At 48.3% G+C, this 17,975-nt stretch overlaps 1 protein-coding gene across 1 annotated transcript in view; it reads left to right on the top strand.

Annotated features, from left to right (window-relative positions):
• Positions 1–17,975, top strand: part of JAZF1 (JAZF zinc finger 1) — a 254,723-nt gene that overhangs the window by 107,331 nt on the left and 129,417 nt on the right. The window contains 1 exon segment of the mRNA XM_043964964.1: positions 13,422–13,494. Coding sequence (XP_043820899.1) covers positions 13,422–13,494 — 73 coding nt within the window.

Raw genomic sequence — 17,975 nt, 5'->3', positions numbered from 1 at the left:
AATGGAGCGGGGAGAAACCCGTGTCAGGCAGGCCCACCAGGCGGCTGTTGTAGTAATCTGGTCATGAGGCGATGAGGGACTGCGCCAGGGGGTGACAATGTCACAAGAGAAGGGCCACATGCAAGTGATGTTTTGAGGGTAGAATCAACAGATGCGGCAGTTTACTGGAAATGGGGAAGAAGGTGGGAGAGAAAGGGGAGTTGAGGATGATGCAGTGGGTGAACCTAGGTGATGGGAGCATGACAGAGCCCTTGGCTATAATTTGAATATTAAGAAAAGGAGAGGGCTTCAGCAGAAAGGATAAAGACTTAGGTTGTGGATGTCCTTTTAAGGTGTCTCTCAGACATCTAATTCAAGATGTCCAAGAGTCAGTTGGAGATATGAGACAGGAAGTCACAAGGGAGGTATAAGGGCTGGATAAAAAGATCTGAGTATCACATACATAGAGATAATTCAGGGGCAGCTAGGTGGCACAGTGGATAAAGCACCAGCCCTGGATTCAGGAGGACCTGAGTTCAAATCCGGCTTCAGACACTTGACACTTACTAGCTGTGTGACCCTGGGCAAGTCACTAAACCCTCATTGCCCCCCAAAAACGATTCAGGTTAAAAATTGCTATAAATAAATAAATAAACAAATAAATCAATATTGAAATAAAAGATAATTTTAAAAAAGAAAGATAATTCAATCCATGGGAGCTGATGAGATCACCAAGTGAAATACTATAGAGGGAGTAGAGAAGAGATCCCTTGGGGGTACACCCATGGCTAGTGGGTGTGACCTAGATGAAGATCCAACTGAGGAGACAGAGAAGAAGCAGTCAGACAGGTAGGGGGAGAACCATGTCATGAAAACCTAGAGGAAAGAGGAGAAGAAGGTGATGGACACTGTCAAAGCCTTCAGGGAGGTCAAGAAGGATGAAAATTGAGAAAAGAACATTGAATTTGGACGTTAAGAGATCATTCCAGTCACCAAGGTGTGTAAACTCAGAATGAACCTCCATCCTCCCCTTTCCCCTATTTCCCACATGTACCCTGTCACCAAGTCTTGTTTGTTGTCCTTCCATGACATCTTTAGTCTCCATCCCCTGCTCTCTAGTTCCGGGCCACTGCCTGTGTTGTTTAAAATCTAAATGTGGGTTCTAATCTGTCCCCCCACCCCCAGTCTTAGGGGGTAAGCTGGCTAAAATCACTGATAAATTCAGCAAGAGTTTAGGCTTTTAAAGATTTATTAAAGCTTGGATCTAGCCAGTCCAGCCAGAGAAACAGAAAACTTTCCTTTCCTAGCAGCCCATGTGAAATTCTGCCACTAAGCCAATGTCCCGAATGACAAGGGGGACTCCTGTTCTCCCTCTCCCGCCACACGCGACTTCCTCACCAAAAAGAGACTTCTTCTCTCAGCCAGCATCCACTTCCTAGTTCCTCTCTCCCTCCCCCAAAGGGGAGGTCCTCCAAGCTGATTGATTGAGAATGGTCTCTTGCTGATGTCAGTAGTACACCAACACCACTCAGGGCCAGCCAGGTGTGGTCCCCATCCAATCATCTTTAAGTAGATACTTAGTCAGTTTCTCATTCTCACCCAATTCAAACAATACCAAATCGATCAGGAGGGACCCCTGGGCATCTGCCAAATTCCATTATTTTATCACATGCTCCAGCCCATTTCTGGCCATCTTCCCATTTGGCCTATATTATTGCACTAGCCTCCTAATTGGTCCCCCTGCTTCCAGTCTGTTCCCTCCCCCTGCCAATCTGTCTTCCACACAGCTGCAAAATCATTTTCCCCGATGCCCAGTGCATTTCTCTTGCTCAGAAATCCCCAGTGTCTCTCCACCGTCTCTTGGGCGAAATGCCGACCCCTCAGCCTGGCATTGAAAGCCCTTCACAGCCAGACACCAGCTTACCTATCCTTGTTTCACGTTACTCCCCTTTGCTCACTTTATATTCTGGCTGAACTCTCCTAATGGCTGTTCCCAGAAATCACAATTCTGCCTCCCACTGCTGTGCTCTCGCCCACGTCCCCCAAGCTTGGCACACTTCCTCTCCTCGCCTCTGACTCATAGAATGCTTAGCTTCCTGGAAGGCTCAGTTCAGGTGTAACTTCCTGTGGGAATCCTTTCTCAATCCCCCATCCTTACTGTTTTCTCCCTTTTCAAATCATGTCCTATTTACCTACATTTTCAGGTTATCCCCCTACTAGTACAAACTCCTCGAAGGGGATGGAATTTTTGTTTTTGAGTTTGTATTCTCAGCTCTTAACACTGTGCCTGGTACACATAGTAAGAGCTTAATAAGTGCTTGTCAACTTGACTTGCTTTGCTGCATGGTTTCCAGGTGTCCTGAATGAGATGACATTTTCCTAAACCCGAAATTTAGCATCATGCTTGATTTAGATTACATCTCTGCTCGCTTCCCCGCCTCATGGGTAAATAGAACAAAGGAACAATATGAGTAGGACGATTGGGAGCAAACTCTATACAACCATGTGGCCTCAGGGCCCTGATGAAGCATGATGGGAGAGTCTTAGAGGCAGATGAAATTGGATGAAGTAAGGCTCTTCCTGGGCCCATCAGAGCCTCATGGAGCACAGACCAGGATGCCATCCTTGCACCCCTTGGCATTTGGGAGGCTGGGCCGCCATTTTGTTATGGCCAAACTCTGTTTTGGGGGTTGTTGTTGTTTTTGTCAGGGCAATGAGGGTTAAGTGACTTGCCCAAGGTCACACAGCTAGTAAGTGTCGAGTGTCTGGGGCCGGATTTGAACTCAGGTCCTCCTAAATCCAGGGCCAGTGCTCTATCCACTGTGCCGCCTAGCTGCCCCCAAACTCCACTCTTTTTACCCATCTTGTCACTTCTGTTCATTTACAGTTATTTCTTCTCTTTATTTTTAGTTTTTTTCTGACAAAATGTGGCTTTACTGGTCTATGATAAATGAGAGTGATTCCTTTCTACCAGATTCCTGACTGGACTCACTCCTGGAAGTCCAAAAAGAAATATTTGGCTATGACTGGAGCTGTAGCCAAAGTGTGATATTAGAAATAGTAATAGTAGAAAGTAAAGCTGGGAAGCTCTGAAGGTGTTTAGGACGACGGAATGAATGCTGGATTTGGAGTCAAAGGACCTGGGTTCAAATTCTCTATCAGCTACTTGCTCTTTCTTTGGCTTTGGCCAACTGCCCTCCCCTTTGGGAGCCTCATCTACATAAGATGCAACCTTTTAATTCTAGATCTGGTTCTAAGTCAATGGTTCTAAGTACCAGGCTACATGTAGACCTTGTAGTTTATCCTAAAAGCAGTCGGGAGCTATGGAATGTTGTTGAGCCGAGGAGTGACACTTTGGCAGCCCGGCTCAGTGTTGGTGTTCTGGGTGGACACGTGTATGTTCAACAGAGAGAAGGGACAGGAGGGAGCGCGTCTGCATTCATCAGTGCCTCCCATCACAGCGTGTATGTAGTGGTATTACATGTGGTACTTGGTGATGGAAGTGGTGCGTCCTCTCATTTTTCACGTTAATTGCCCGCCGGAGGAGTCCCTGACGGCTGCAAAGGTTACTGGGAGCTGTTCTGTTCTTCGATCAGAAGTAATATGCCTGTACCATTTTCTTCATCACTGCATACTAATAGCCAGTCCTGGGGAGGAGCCAGCCTCCTGGTCGCTGCCACCTTCCCCATCCCTGAGAAGGGGCTGGAGGAGCAGTCAGGGAGAAGATGCTTCAGGCCCAGCTCTCTGCTTCCCTTGGGCTTCATTGACCTGGGTCTTCAAGGGCAAACTTTTCACATCCTCTCACCCCACCCCACCCCCGGGGGGGAGGAGGGAGCCAGAAGAGCTCAAAGAACCCCATTCCAGGGCAGTCTGAGGAGGAGAGAACAATGTTGGGCTTTTCAGCAACAGCTGAATAAGTTCCTGTCTCATCTGTCATGTCAGTGTTGATGGCCTGGCAAAACAAGTGGCCTATCTCTGAGCTTTCCACAAAGCCCAGAGGTATTCTGTCAATTAACCAGTAAACAAACTTTTATTAAGCACTTACTGTGTGCCAAGCACTGTCAGGAGTCAGAGGGCTCTTTGGCCTCAAGCCCTTTCAGTGACCTCCGAATGGCTCAGGGGCATCTTTGGAGATGGGGGGGGTCACCATCATTGACCTACCCCTGATACTACATGAACTTAAGGAATGTCCCCCATACCAATGTTCTCGACCTTTCCGTGTGTTGCAGACCCTTTTGGCCCTTGATAAAACCTGTGTCTCAGAGGGGACGGTTTTCAGGCCTGGAATGGCTGCCAACAAGGTCCGGCTCTAAAATTTGGGATTCTGTGAGTTCGTTCACAATTAGAGATGACTCCATTTGGAGCCGTCTCTCTGCAGGGAGGGTCACCCCCTCCGGGCTGTGCTCACATATGGCTCAGAGAGAAGGGTGTCTGCCACATGGGGTAGGTGACTCAACTCCTCTGTCTCCCTGTGTTTATTCCTTCCTGGCATGAAACTGGGCCTGGGCCTCCAATATGAACATGGATGCTTTTTAATGGGCGAGGTTATGGAGCCGTGAAACGTCCCCAACTTGAAGATACTTAAGCTCATAAAGTTTACGGCAACACTTTACTGCATCTGGATTTCCCATAGGATTGGGCAAAAGCAAGACTCTCGCTGTAATTTGCACTGACTGCCCGTAATGGAAATGATAGCTTGGGAAACGTTTCAAATGACAAGTCTATAAAGCAGGGAAAAGCTGATCCACTCCAAGGCTACTTATGTGCTGCAGAGGATTTGGGGGTTGTTTTCTTTCTTCCCTTTTCTTTTTGGAAAGGGCCTCAGCCAACAGAAATATTTATTTCAGCAGCTGAAATAAACTAACTTATAGCACCAGGTTGGTTCCAGGCAGTTATCAAACGCAATTATTAAAATGCAGCCGAGATAGACACCAACCCGAGGCTGCTCCCTTTTCAAAGAAGAGAGCTTCAAGTATGGAGAACAGAACCAAGTAGATGCCCCAGGGAGGTTCCTTCTTAGCAGGAACTGTTCTAGTCCGATAGGAAAGACAAGCCAGGACTCCTTGAGAAGGCTCGAAGGAGAATTAAAGCCTCTTGTTCTAGTCCTGTAACTAAGTACCCCACACTTACCGGTTAGACATTAATATAAAGAATTTTATACCTCACCTGGTGTCTGAGGTGAGTGGGGTCAGTGGCAGCCTCTTACTTTGTGTAAGAGGCTGAGAAGGGTCACTGACCATTACAGTGAACTGAAAGAGAACTCAGATGTTATATATGGGGAAACTCAGTCCTGTAGAGGCAAAGTGACTCGGCCAGAGTCACCCAGCCATTGTGTGTTTCTGAGGAGATTCCAATCCAGGTCCCTTGATCCCAGAGTCGGTCATGCTGAAATGATTTGCCCAGTGACCTGCAGCTCAGGAAGAGACCAAGTCAGGGCTTAAACCCAGGTTTCCTGATCCCCAAGTCTGGCGATCAGCCTGATGATGAGTCTGAGTGTGACAGGGTAGGGCTCTGGGTGGCAGACGGACAGGAAATCCCAGACCTGGACTTGCCAGTTTGACAGGACCTGCCCTGGGGAGGCATAGTCCTTGAGTAGCCTGGCTGTCCTCCATGCTGTGCAGAGTAGAACTTTAGGGGCATGAAGTTCCCAGATGTCGAGCACATCCTGGAAGGTGTTTGTCTACGATGTCATAGAAGTCTCATGGCCGTGGCCTCTCAGGTGCCATTGAGAGCACCATTCATGCCTTGGTCTTCCCCTTTAGACAGTCCTGGGCCACAGGGCCCATCTTCAGTCACTCCTCGTTTTCTGTGCACGCCAAATTATGAGAAGCATAATTCTCCTTTTTCTGCCTTAGGAAAGCACCCAGGGCGTGTTCTTGCACAGTCATTTAATTGAATCCATAAATCAGTAAGACCAAATGAGCTTCTAAAAATACTCTCTGCTTGCATATATCTAGTGACATGTAGCCCCAACCTTGTTGTTGTTACAATAATAATGACAATAACTAACGTTTATATATAGATTTTATGTGCATTATCTCATTCGATCCTCACAGAAACCTCAGTGAGGTAGGTGTTAATTATTATCCTCATTTTACAAGTGAAAGAACTGAGACTGAGAAAGGTTAAATTACTTGCCCAGGACCACGCTGATAATATGTGTCTGAGGCAGGATTTACACTTGGGTCTTTCTGATTCCACGTCTAGTGTTCTAACGCGTGACTTAGATGCGTCTCCCCTGCTTTGGTCTCCCACCTCTGCTTTTGCTCAGGCTGATCCCCATTCCTGTCATTCCTGCTTCTTAAAATCCCTGTCTTCCTTCAAAGCCTAATCTCTGTGACACTTTCTGTGAGCAGCCTTTCCTCTGTTATTGCTGAACTCTCTCTCTTTCTCTCTCTCTCTCTTTCCCTCCCTCCTTCCCTTCGTTAAAGTCAAATGCTCACAGACTTGCTTCTCTGGGTACACATTGTATACCCCAAGAAGATGTCAGCCCCCCTGAGGGGATGGGTATCCCTCAGTTTGTGTTTGTACCTGCAGCGTCCAGCATGGTGCCTTGGAAAACAGTAGGTGCCTAATCACTGTTAGAGTGGCTGAGTTTGGAAGGATTTGTGATTTTGCTGGTGTAGACTCCTTCGCCTCCAGTAAGGATCACATGCCTTCTTCACCTTATTAAATAGTATTGATGAGATGCTGCAACCATGGGGAACCTGATGATGAGCCAGCCCCTCCAAACACAGCTGGGCTGGGCCCATCAGTAGAAGAAGCCTTCCCGGCCTAGCAGAACCTGCCAGCACATGGATTCATGGGCCTGCCCTTTGAGAGCCCAGAGTCACCACCACCACCTGGTGGGACCTTGCCGGGTCAGAGAGAGGGAGGCAGTAAGCTATTCAGGTATAAATGAGCAGGAGATCTGTGATGCAGGGAAATACGGCCCGGGTGGCCTGAGCTCTGTCTCCTACTCCCCGTGTTTCCTCAAGGGTCACTTCACTTGGTTCTCAGTTTCCTCATTTGTAAAATTGGGAGTGGATGGGTTGAACCGTTGGTAGACTGTGAAGTCAGCTCTAGAGATGTGCTTCTCTAACATTTATTCTCTAATATTGATATTACATATTTTATGTTACATATGTAATATATAGTATCATATAATATACTTCTAGATGTCGGCTTCTGCTCCCTCATTTTCCTCACTGAGCTCTAAACCGATAATTTCATAGGCCCACCACCTTTGCAGATTACAGCTCATTGATAATTTAAAAGGTAGGTCCTACTGTAAAGTTTCTTGAAACAGGACATGGTTAAGTAATTTGCCCAGGATTATTCAATTAGGGAGCATCAAAGACAGGATTTGAACCCAGGTCTTTTTGACTTGGAAGCCTGTGTCCTGTCCACTACCCCAGGCTGCCCGGACAAGTGAGGAGCTGTTTATAGAAATTCTCTCTTCTGAGATGACAAAGTCTTCATGTTTCCCAGAAAGATTTCAGAGAAATTACAGTGATGGGGTGGATTTGAACCCCTAAGGTTTTAATCCCCTTTCATTGCTTTGGTCCTCAGGCCGGTCGATTGCTGTGGAGGGGTGAGAGTGGTGGGGGTGCCCAGGATGGGCGGCCAAAGAGCGGGGTCCTAATATCTGCCCTTCCTCGGGGCTGCCGCGATGGGAGATCTGGGCCCAGAGAGGGAGTGAGGGGGCGCAGGGTTATTTATAGATGCCGGGAGCAGGGTGGGGCGATGACTTAATGGATTTAAGGAGCATCGCCTGGCCCTGGAATGTGAAAGACTTATGCTGCTGCAAACCCGCTCCCTGGACCCCACCCCCCCATCTTAGCTTCTCTCCGGAGATTTCAAGTTGGGGTGTGGGCCGCGCCCATCCATCAGGGCCCGGGCTCAGCATCTTCTGGTCCTCGTGGCGTCCTCCGGCAGTGGTGAAGAAGAATTCCTCCTTGAGCTCGGCCCCCACCCACACTTCTCTGCTGCTCCTCCTCCCTGTTATGAGGACCAGGCAACAAGCCTTTATTAAGCCCTTCCTAGGTTCTGTCAAGGAAAGAGAAAGCCCTTGCCTGCCCTCAGGGAGCTTCCGTTCTAATGGGGTAAAGACACCTTCTAAAAAGGGAACTAAAAGTTAGGGATGGGCAGGAAGGGGATGGATGGTGGGAAAGGCCCGAAAGTCAGGAGCTAAGAGGAGTGACTGCAGCCGGCCTGGTCACTGCCCCAGAATGGGGACCACAAGGGCTGAGCCAGGGTCTTCCAGGGTGACAAGACAGCTGGGGTAGGGAGAAGTTCAGAGAGTTAGGAACAGATCTGGGAGAGGGGGAAGTGATCAAAGAGACGGATTTTATAAATCAAGTGTTATATATTAAATGCTTAGATATTAAACACATTCATTAAATATGTAATATAAATTTAGATGAATATTTTCCAATTAATATAGAAATATTATTATTATATTATATATAAAACAACATAAATAGATCTATTAATTCAATGTATATTAAATATTTATATATATTTCAGTACATGGAGGTTATGACTCAGGTTAAGATCCCCTGGACTGATGTATATCTGTGACCAGCCATTGACCTAGCTCCCAAAGAGCTACTTTGACCCACCTCCCCACTTCCTAAGCCCCAGGGCACCTGGGGCTGGGTTCTATTTCTAGAGGCCAAAGGGCTAATTGACGTTCTGAAGTAAACCCAAGGATGCTCTTAATCAGTACAATGTGTAAGGGCTGGTAGATGTCTGCTCTGTTATCCCCCCGCCGCGTCACTGACTAGCGCCTCGCTTCTTCCCCCAAAATGGAAAATCTTGTCGAGGTGCTCGTAAGCGGTGATTCTGTAATGGAGAGGATGACATTCTGAAGCCTCCAACCGCCTGTCACTCTGCTCGCCATCTGAGGACGTGAGTTGTGTCCAACACAAGAAACAGGATTTGCATGGAGAAGCCAAGTCGTAAATCCCCACTTTGGTCTCACACACAGAGTGCCAGACGTTTTTATGTTATTTCTGAGAAGGGCACGGAATGCAGGTTTTGCGTGCATGTTTGTGCCAGTCAGCAACCTTTCCTGAGCGTTGACCGGGCAGAGGACACTGAATCGCGTCTCATAGAAGGAGCGCTAGCTTAAAAGAGGGGAAAATGTAGGTGTCTATAAGAGAAAAAAAAAAAGAAAGACTCCTCGTAGTTTAAATGCCCGGAGGACCAGTGATAACAGTGGCCAACAGAGGTAGAGATGGATCCTGTCCCATGGTGCAGAGCACATCCATCCATCCCTCCCCGCCCGTGAGGGAAGCTCTAGGGAGCTACATGATCCTACGAACATGAGAGCCTGTGATGCTGAGGGCAACCAGGATCAAGGGCTTTTAAGAACATGTCACCCAGTGATGGGGGCCAGGACCTGGGCATGTTTAACTGGAGAAGAAAAGACCGAGAGGGGATGGGATAGCAGTCTTTGAATGCTGGGAAAATGTCGTGTCCTGATTGGGCAGAATGGGGAGCAGACAGCATAAGGTGCAGAGAGGCAGAGTTGGGTCAAGGCGAAGGAAGACCTTCCGGGTCAAGGGAGCTCAGAAAAGCTAAATGACTTTCCCATGTCTGAGCCATTGATTGGTCAGCAAGCATTAATGATGCGCTTATTGTGTGCCAGGCACAGCGCCAGCCCGGAAGTGAGCACAATCTCCTGGGGGCAGCTCTCCATCACTCAGTTTTTCCTGACATCAGCCCCAAGTTTGCTTTCACCCATTGTCCCTGGTTTTTCCCTCTGGAGCCCATCAAAACACGGTGAATCCTTCCCCCAATATGGCAGCCCTCAGGCTACCTAGCGTCTCCCCAAGGAGCCTTCTCTTCCCAGGTCCCTAGACACAGTGCTCCAATCTCTTCATCTTTTTTTTTTTTTTAATGTATGAGATATTTTATTTTTTCCGTTACATGTAAAGATAGTTCTCAACTTTTGTTTATACATGCTTTACAATTTCAGATTTTTCTCCCTCCCACCCCTCCCTCCCCCCTCCCCTAGACAGCAGGTAATCTGATATAGGTTATATCTATATATCTCTATACATATACATATAGATATATATACACACACATATATATATATATACACATAATAACATTAATCCTATTTCTGCATTAATCCTGTTACAAGAGAATCAGAGCAGTGATGCAAAACCTCAAAATAGAAAAAAAAACCAACAGCACCCAAAACAAAAGAAATAATATGGTTCAATCAGCATCTATACTCCACAGTTCTTTCTTTCTTTTTTTTTCTTGGATTTGGAGATCCTCTTCTATCATGAGTTCCCTGGAACTCTTCTGTACCATTGCATTGGTGAGAAGAATATAGTCCGTCACAGTAGGTCAACACTCAATGTTGATGATACTGTGTACAATGTTCTTCTGGTTCTGCTCATCTCACTCATCATCAGCTCACGTAAGACCCTCCAGGTTTCTCTGAACTCTTCCTGCTCATCATTTCTTACAGCACAATAGTATTCCATTGTATTCATATACCACAACTTGTCCAGCCATTCCCCAATTGATGGGCACCCCCCTCAACTTCCAATTCCTTGCTACCACATAAAGAGCAGCTATAAATATTTTTGTACATGTGGGTCCCTTTCCCCCTTCCATGATTTCTTTGGGCAAAAGACCTAAAAGTGGGATTGCTGGGTCAAAGGGTATGCACAGCTTTATCGCCCTTTGGGCATAATTCCAAATTGTCCAATCTCTTCATCTTAACAAATGTAGGGCAGCTAGGTGGCGCAGTGGATAGAGCACTGGCCCTGGAGTCAGGAGTACCTGAGTTCAAATCCGGCCTCAGACACTTAACACTTACTAGCTGTGTGACCCTGGGCAAGTCACTTAACCCCAATTGCCTCACTAAAACAAGACAAAACAAAACAAAAACAACCAAATGTAGACACTGAGGTATAGAGTGGCACCGGGACACACCCAGGGTGACACAGATGAGAGGGAGCTGAGCTGCAGAACCGCATGAGCAAAGGAGAGGAGGGTGGAGTGTGCAGAGAGTTGTCAGTGAGCAGAAGGATGTGTGAAGAAGCTAGCTCCGGGCTCAAATGCCACACAACAATCAGAGCCCTCCAAGGGGAGACTTGGCTTCCTGGGGACATTGTAGATTCCCCCTCACTTGAGGTCTTCACCCCAAAGCTGGATGCCTGTTCTGGGGGGACACCACTGAGGGCACCCCTCATTAGGGATGTCCTCTGAGCTTCCTTCCGGCTCTGGGATCTGGGGGCAGCCTTAGGGATGAAATCAGAATCACTGGGTGGGAAGTGATGCCTGAAGGGAGCCTGACTATCGGCTTAGCGCCTGCTCTCCTCCCTGCTGATGTAGCCTTCTCTCTTTGATGTCCCTGCTCCCTGCTGGCTCCCTGTTGACATACAGATGCCCGCTGGGTGGGGCAGCACGATCCATGTCCCCGTGCACCCCACAGCCATAAACACTTTCCATCCCAGGGTGCTTAAAACCGCATCTGTCTGCGCATCAAAGACAGAGTTACTGCCGCGTGCAGCTGGGATGTGTTTATAACATCCAGCTTCAAAAATCCAGTTGTTAATTTAAAAAGAAACTTGGGCTAAACATCAGGAAGGCTTCCTCCGCCCCCCCCAATATAATGTATTCATCTTCCTCTTTTATTCTGATGAAACTGATTCCTTTTTAAGTGTTTACATTTCAAAAGATTGTTTCTCTTTATGAAAACTTTTCTGCTTCTAAGGATGACACTATTCTCCAGAATTAAGGGAGCCAGGCTCTTTCTTGGGGACTGTCCCTAGGTTGGCTTATGCCTTCTCTAAGGGGTATTCCCTGGAGCAGACACATGTGCCCATCAAATCAAGGGTCGCTTCCTTAGTTTGGCCTTCAAGGCCTTTCACAGTCTGGGGACAATCTGCTTTTCCTACCTAATCTCAAATGTTGCCCCATCAGGGAGTGAGTTCCCCGACACTGGAGGACTGAACAAACACCTTCCTACATGTCATTGGCAGGGGTTTTGTTGAGGCTTGATTGGACGACTGTGAGGCCCCTTGTGCATCTGTGATTCCATGGGTTCTGCTCACGTTCTGTGTTCCAGGAGAGCTGGGAATGGCTTCCCAAATATATTCTCTGTCTTCCAGACTCCATGCCTTTGCCTAGACGGTGCCATCTCCCCACACTTTGGACTCAAATAACACTCAAGGCCCAGCTCAGTTGAGATCCCTTTCTCATTGCCTTCCTTGACACACCACCCCGCACAGGCCAGAAGGAGTGTCTGTCCCTTGAAATCCAATAGCACTCTCATTAGTCAACAGGCTTTTATGAAGTCCCTCCTGTGTGCCAGGCTCTGGGACACTAAACTAATTCAGAGTGAACTCAGAAAATCCTTGGATACAATGTATACGATGAATACAAGATCATGGATGGAAAGAATAATCAAAGGAATAAAAATACTATATGGGGAATGACTGTACCTGGCCTCAGAGAGGAGCTGCCTTCATTAGGCAGGTGGGGGGCTTGGAGTGTGTACTGTCGGGTATACTGATGGGGAAAATAGCAGTGTTGGACGGTTTGGCTGGACCACTTTTTTTCCTCTTTCTTTTTCAACTTTGCTATGGGGGAAGGATTGGAAAGAACATATTGGGAAGGGAATGTGCTTTAGCAACAAAAAGCGTACCCAAACATGACTGTAAAAAATCCATACTAATTAGCCATACACTCTCATCCCCAACTTCTTTGTGTTCTAGTTATCTGTAGAGTTCAGCTGTAAGTTATGAGACTCTATGCCTCCATCATCTTTCTATCCCCCCACCTCACAGAACTAGACATTTCATATAGTAGATGCATCAGGAAATGTTTGTTGAATGACTAAGGGACTGTGTATACAAGAAAGGCTTTGGTTGAGATTCTCAAAAAACATCCTGAACAAACATGGCGCCCGACCTGGCCTGCTAGGCCCTCCCCTCTAGGAGCAGAGAAGCACATTTAATGGATGAATGTGCCATGGGTTTTTAGATCCTGCTTTTAAAGAGCCTCGTAATTGGCCCAGTCATTGAAATAAGCCTAATTAAGAGAGACTTGATTGCTTTCCCTCTCCTTCTCTCCTTCTCCCTCCCCTCACCATTTTAAAAAGCAGATTAAACAGTGGAAACTATGCCGACATTGTAACTGTAAGCAATGAAAACGAATATTTATGAGGGGATTGTGAAAGTTTGTATGACATATGGGCCTTTTATCACTGTTGATGTTTGGAATTCCCTTGAAAAGTAATGCAATAGTTTGTTATTTATGAATGAATGGACGGAGGAGTGGACTTGGGTTGCCTGGGTTCACTCTGCAAAGGGGGACGCTAAATCTGGCCTCATTTTCTGTTCGTCAGTCCAATTGCTCTACATCAGGCAGCCACATACCATTTTTTTTCAGGCAAACATTGAAAAATCCTCCCTGTGTTTTCATTACAGACACAGATCCTCGTGTTTTGGAAAAGCAAGAGTTACAGCAGCCGACCTACGTGGCCCTCAGTTACATTAACAGGTAAGCACAGTTCAGAATTTACAGCCGCCGCCTCTGCCAGTGCATGGTCTTTTCTAAAGGGCGTCTGCCTAATAGACGGACGGATGGGGTGACGGACTGTGGACAAAATGGCGTTGTTGTTTGTCAACCCAAGAGCGCGCAACAGCACCCTGGGAAGATGTGCGTTCTCATTTCTCTCAAAATGTCCTCCTTGGTGGGTGGGGTGAAAACAACTGGTGTTCCTGGCGTGATCCCACACAGCACTGGGCAAGTCCCTGGGCCTCGGTTTTCCCATTGGTAAGACGGGCATATTGCTTGTGTTGCGGACCCCTTAGGCAGCAGCTTGGTGAAGCCGGTAGGCCCCTCCGACGCATGTCTTCAGACGTACCAATAAAGGAGCAATCATACTGAGTCACAGTTACCAACATCTTTAAAAAAGCAAATTCTCCTACACTCGAGGGTTTCCAGAGTCCTTTTCTGGCTCCGAATTCAGGTGCTAGGTAATAGTCAGAGCTGGCATCTCTGTCCTGCCCTAAACATTCCAAAGTGGCTTGGCATAGTGAGGTAGGTAATACAGGTAACCGTTGCCCATTTTTAGATGAGGAGTTGGAAACTCAGAAAGGGTAAATGAATTTCCCACAGGACCAGAGGCAAAAAAACTCAGGGCCATCTAATCCAACTCCCACATTGTACAGATGGGGAAACTGAGGTCTGGGGACATTCAGTGACTTGCCCAGGATCACACAGGGAGTGAGCGGCAGGGATAGGGCTCCTTTACCTGTGTCAGACTGACTTGAACACCCAGATCTTCTTGACTTTAGAACTGGTCCTGGTAAGCATTATGTATGGCCCCATTACTCCCAGCGTATGCCTTAGGTGCTTAATAAATGTTTAAACCAGGGGCAGCTAGGTGGCTCAGTGAATAGAGCACCGGCCCCTGGATCAGGAGGACCTGAGTTCAAATCCGGCCTCAGGACACTTTACACACTCACTAGCTGTGTGACCCTGGGCAAGTCCACTTAACCCCAATTGCCTCACTAAAAAATAAAAAAAATAAATAAATGTTTAAACCAGAGCGGCAGGAGAACACAGAGGCTGAGCCCAGGTTTCTGAGTATGGGTCGTTGCCCATGAGAGATGCTGTAGGTTCCCGCCCGTGCCCCCAGCTCGGCCCGCTCAAATAAGGAGGGGAGACAGGATTGTTTGCTCCCAGAGCCTCTGCGCTGCTCCCAAGTGTAAGAAAACACACGTGTAATTAGAAAGAAACCCAGGTAAGAAGGAGGCTGGTTTTCAGTCTGTATGGAAAGCTAGCTGTTCATAACTCAAGGGCATAGGAAGCTCACGGGAAGCTTGCGGCCCACGGGGCGTCCCTTTCATGTGAGGTGAGGGAGTGTTCTTCCATCCCCTGGGCTCTGAAACCCGAGGTGGGGGCGAGCCGCCCACCCACTGCACTCCCACAATCCTTAGGGGGTTCCATCCATCCAGGGTTAAACAGACTCAACTTCATGCTGTTCTTAGGAGGATTAGCTTGGGCAGGCTATTTCATTAAAGCAAATCACTTTTAAATAGAACATGAAGCTTCCAGGGTCTGGTTTGCATTGACGCTACTGGCCACAGTCCTGTGTGCGCCTTTGTAAACTCAGGACCTTTCCTGCCACCCCCCCCCCATTCCCAACCAAAGAAACCCACCAGACTGTAGACTAAGAACTGGGATGGACTTTGGAGGTCAGGAAGAACAGTCCCCTTGTTTTCCATATGTGGAAACTGAGGCAGGGTAGACTTGCTTGCCCAGGGTCTCACAGGTAGCAAGCAGAGCCCTGTTCCAAACTGATAAAGAAACAGACAGAGACAGGAAAGAGACAGAGAAGGAGAAGGAGTCGGAGACAGGGAGAGAAATGAGATGCAGAAACAGAGGCGAGAGAAACAGTCGGGGAGAGACAGGGAGAGAGACACCGACAGAAGAGGGGGGTGAGAGATCATGGAACCGTGCACTGAGCTGGAAGAGATCTCAGAGGTCATTTAGCCCCACCTCTTCATTTTAGAGCTAGGGAAACTGAGGCCGGGAGGTCAAGTGATTTGCCCAAGGCCAGGGCCCCTTTGTAAGTGTCAGAGGCCTGCCGAGGCGGAGTGTGGTGCCCTTCTTTGTCCGGCGCCAAGGCCCCAGGCCTGGCTTTTACATCAGTCATCTGTCCCTCAGCTGTCCACCGGGTCCGTGTGCAGGGCTCTGGTTGGCCCTGTTTCAGGACAGAAAAGAATGAGAAGGCATCCGCGCCTTCCCCGATGGCTTACAAAATAATTGAGGAGACAATGAAGGCAAATGGAGGACGTGAGTCAGCAGGGTGATGTGTCGATCAGGAAAGCGGACGTGGTCTAAGGCTGCAATGAGGGCCATAGTTTCTGGGACTAATAACCACTGTGAGCATTTATACAGTGCTTGAGGTTTGCAAACATGATCTCATTTGATCCCTGGGAGGTTTATTTATTATGATCCCCATTTTACAAATGAGGAAACTAAGGCAGGCCATGGTGGAGTGACTTGCCCCAGGGGTCACACAGCTAAGAAGCATCTCAGGCTGGATTTGAACACGCATCTTCTTGGCCCAGCGCTCTTGGCGCCCCTAGCTGCCTGTCTAGGCAGGTAAAATCATTTCAGCGCCCTCCCTGCATAGACCATAGATGCCGAAAATTGTTCCGTGTGAGGTGGTCACTTTTTAGGAAGGACTTTAATAAGCCAAAGAGTGTCCCAGAGAAGGCGATCACGTTGTTGAAGGAACTCAGGTTCGTGGCAATTTAAAGGATCACGTGAACCTAGGGGTGTTTAGCATGGAGGGAGGGGAGGACCCAGAGAGGCACACCCATGACACTTGTGCCAGGGAAGCAGGAGGACCCTCATACATCTTGGCCCCGAGGGCAGAGTTGGGATGACGGTGGAAATGGCGAGGAGGGGTCAGGAGGAAGCTCCTAACAATGAGAGCTGCCCCAGGGAGGAGCGTGCTGCCCAGGGAGCTGGCAGGGTCCCTGGCGGGTTTCCCTCAGATCCTGGAGAAGCAATCTCAGCGAAGTTTGGACCCAATGACCCTGGCTTTCTCCCATTCGGAGCTTGTGTGTGCTGGACATAGATGCAGACACATACACAGATATACTTAGAATAGACATAGAGGAGAAGGAAGAAGAAGGAATGGTTTACTTGGAGAACAAGAATCAGCTTGGCAGCCACACGTCCTGAGGGCAGAAATGAGCCTTCAGACAAACATTTATTAAGCGCCGGCTGTCTGCAGACACCATGCTGGGTGTCTGGTATACAGAGATGAACAGGAAACAGCTGTTGCCTAAAAGGACGATGGCCTCGCTCCTGGGGCCTCTCGGCGATGGGGGTGGCCGGTGAAATAGAGCAGGGGGTCTTTTCTCACCCCAACTCCCTTTGCTGAAGCGTCACATGCTCTCCTAGCGTCAATGCCACGTCATCAGCAGGGGCTGGTGGCATACAGAGAGCCCAGGCCCATCTCTTCCTGCACTGAGGCTTGGGGGGAAGCCTTGGGGAAGGACGCTTTTTCATGACGTCAGCTGAATTCTAAAAGTTAATGTGTGGCCAGGAGGGGAGTGAATTTTGACTATAAATGTTTCTAATGGGTTTGGGTTTTCTTGCTTTTTCAAAGAAGGAGGAGGGTTGGGGTCAAGAGAGAATTCTGACCCGAACATAAAACAAAATTGAATTAGATTTTTTAAATGACTACAAACAGTAGAAAGAGACAAACATAGTTCTCAGCACACACACACACACACACACAACACACACACACACACACACACACACACACAGCACACACGATGTGCTAAATGTCATTACTGGCCTCTCACCTTACAAAACACTCTCCCCAGGTAAGTGCTGTGGGCTACGGAGCCTCCCTTCCTTGCCTCAGCTCCTTGCTCCTCACTTATCTCACCTGCCGGAGAGGCTCTTTCATTGGAGCCTCAGTGTTCTGACAAGTGATAACAGACTGATGTGCCCCGCTCCGCTTGCCCCCCATGAAGATTCAACCAGCCCGCAGACATTCTGTCCCCCGACGTCCCCCACCAGTCTTGGATGAGCCCCTGCTTCGGGTCGGCCTGGTCCCAGGCCGGGGCATACATTACACACACAAATTCCCTTCCCCCACCTGCGTCTAACTCCGGGTGCCTTGGAGCCCAAACGCCCACCGCTCACAGCACATCACAGACATGTTTCGGGCCCCCCCAGACCCAACACCGGGTGCTGCCCATTTTGCTTACTTTTGCCTTTCCCATCACCCGTCGCAATAGAACTGAGATGGGCGCAGCCACCAGACCTTAACCAATGTCCCTGTCTCTGCAGAGTGGTCGGCTTGCTGTGCTCTGTGGGCCAGACATCTCCAGGGCTGGGGAGGGGGCATTCTCTTGGCTCACCGGGGTTACCAGTATTTACTAGATAATCGGTCCCTTTGAGGAGAGGAGGAAGGAGGAGAAAAGGAAGAAGTCCTAGCTGTG

The sequence above is a fragment of the Dromiciops gliroides genome, chromosome 5, assembly GCF_019393635.1.
Source record: "Dromiciops gliroides isolate mDroGli1 chromosome 5, mDroGli1.pri, whole genome shotgun sequence".
Lineage (NCBI taxonomy): Eukaryota > Metazoa > Chordata > Mammalia > Microbiotheria > Microbiotheriidae > Dromiciops > Dromiciops gliroides.
This window is presented reverse-complemented; position numbering and strand designations above follow the sequence as displayed.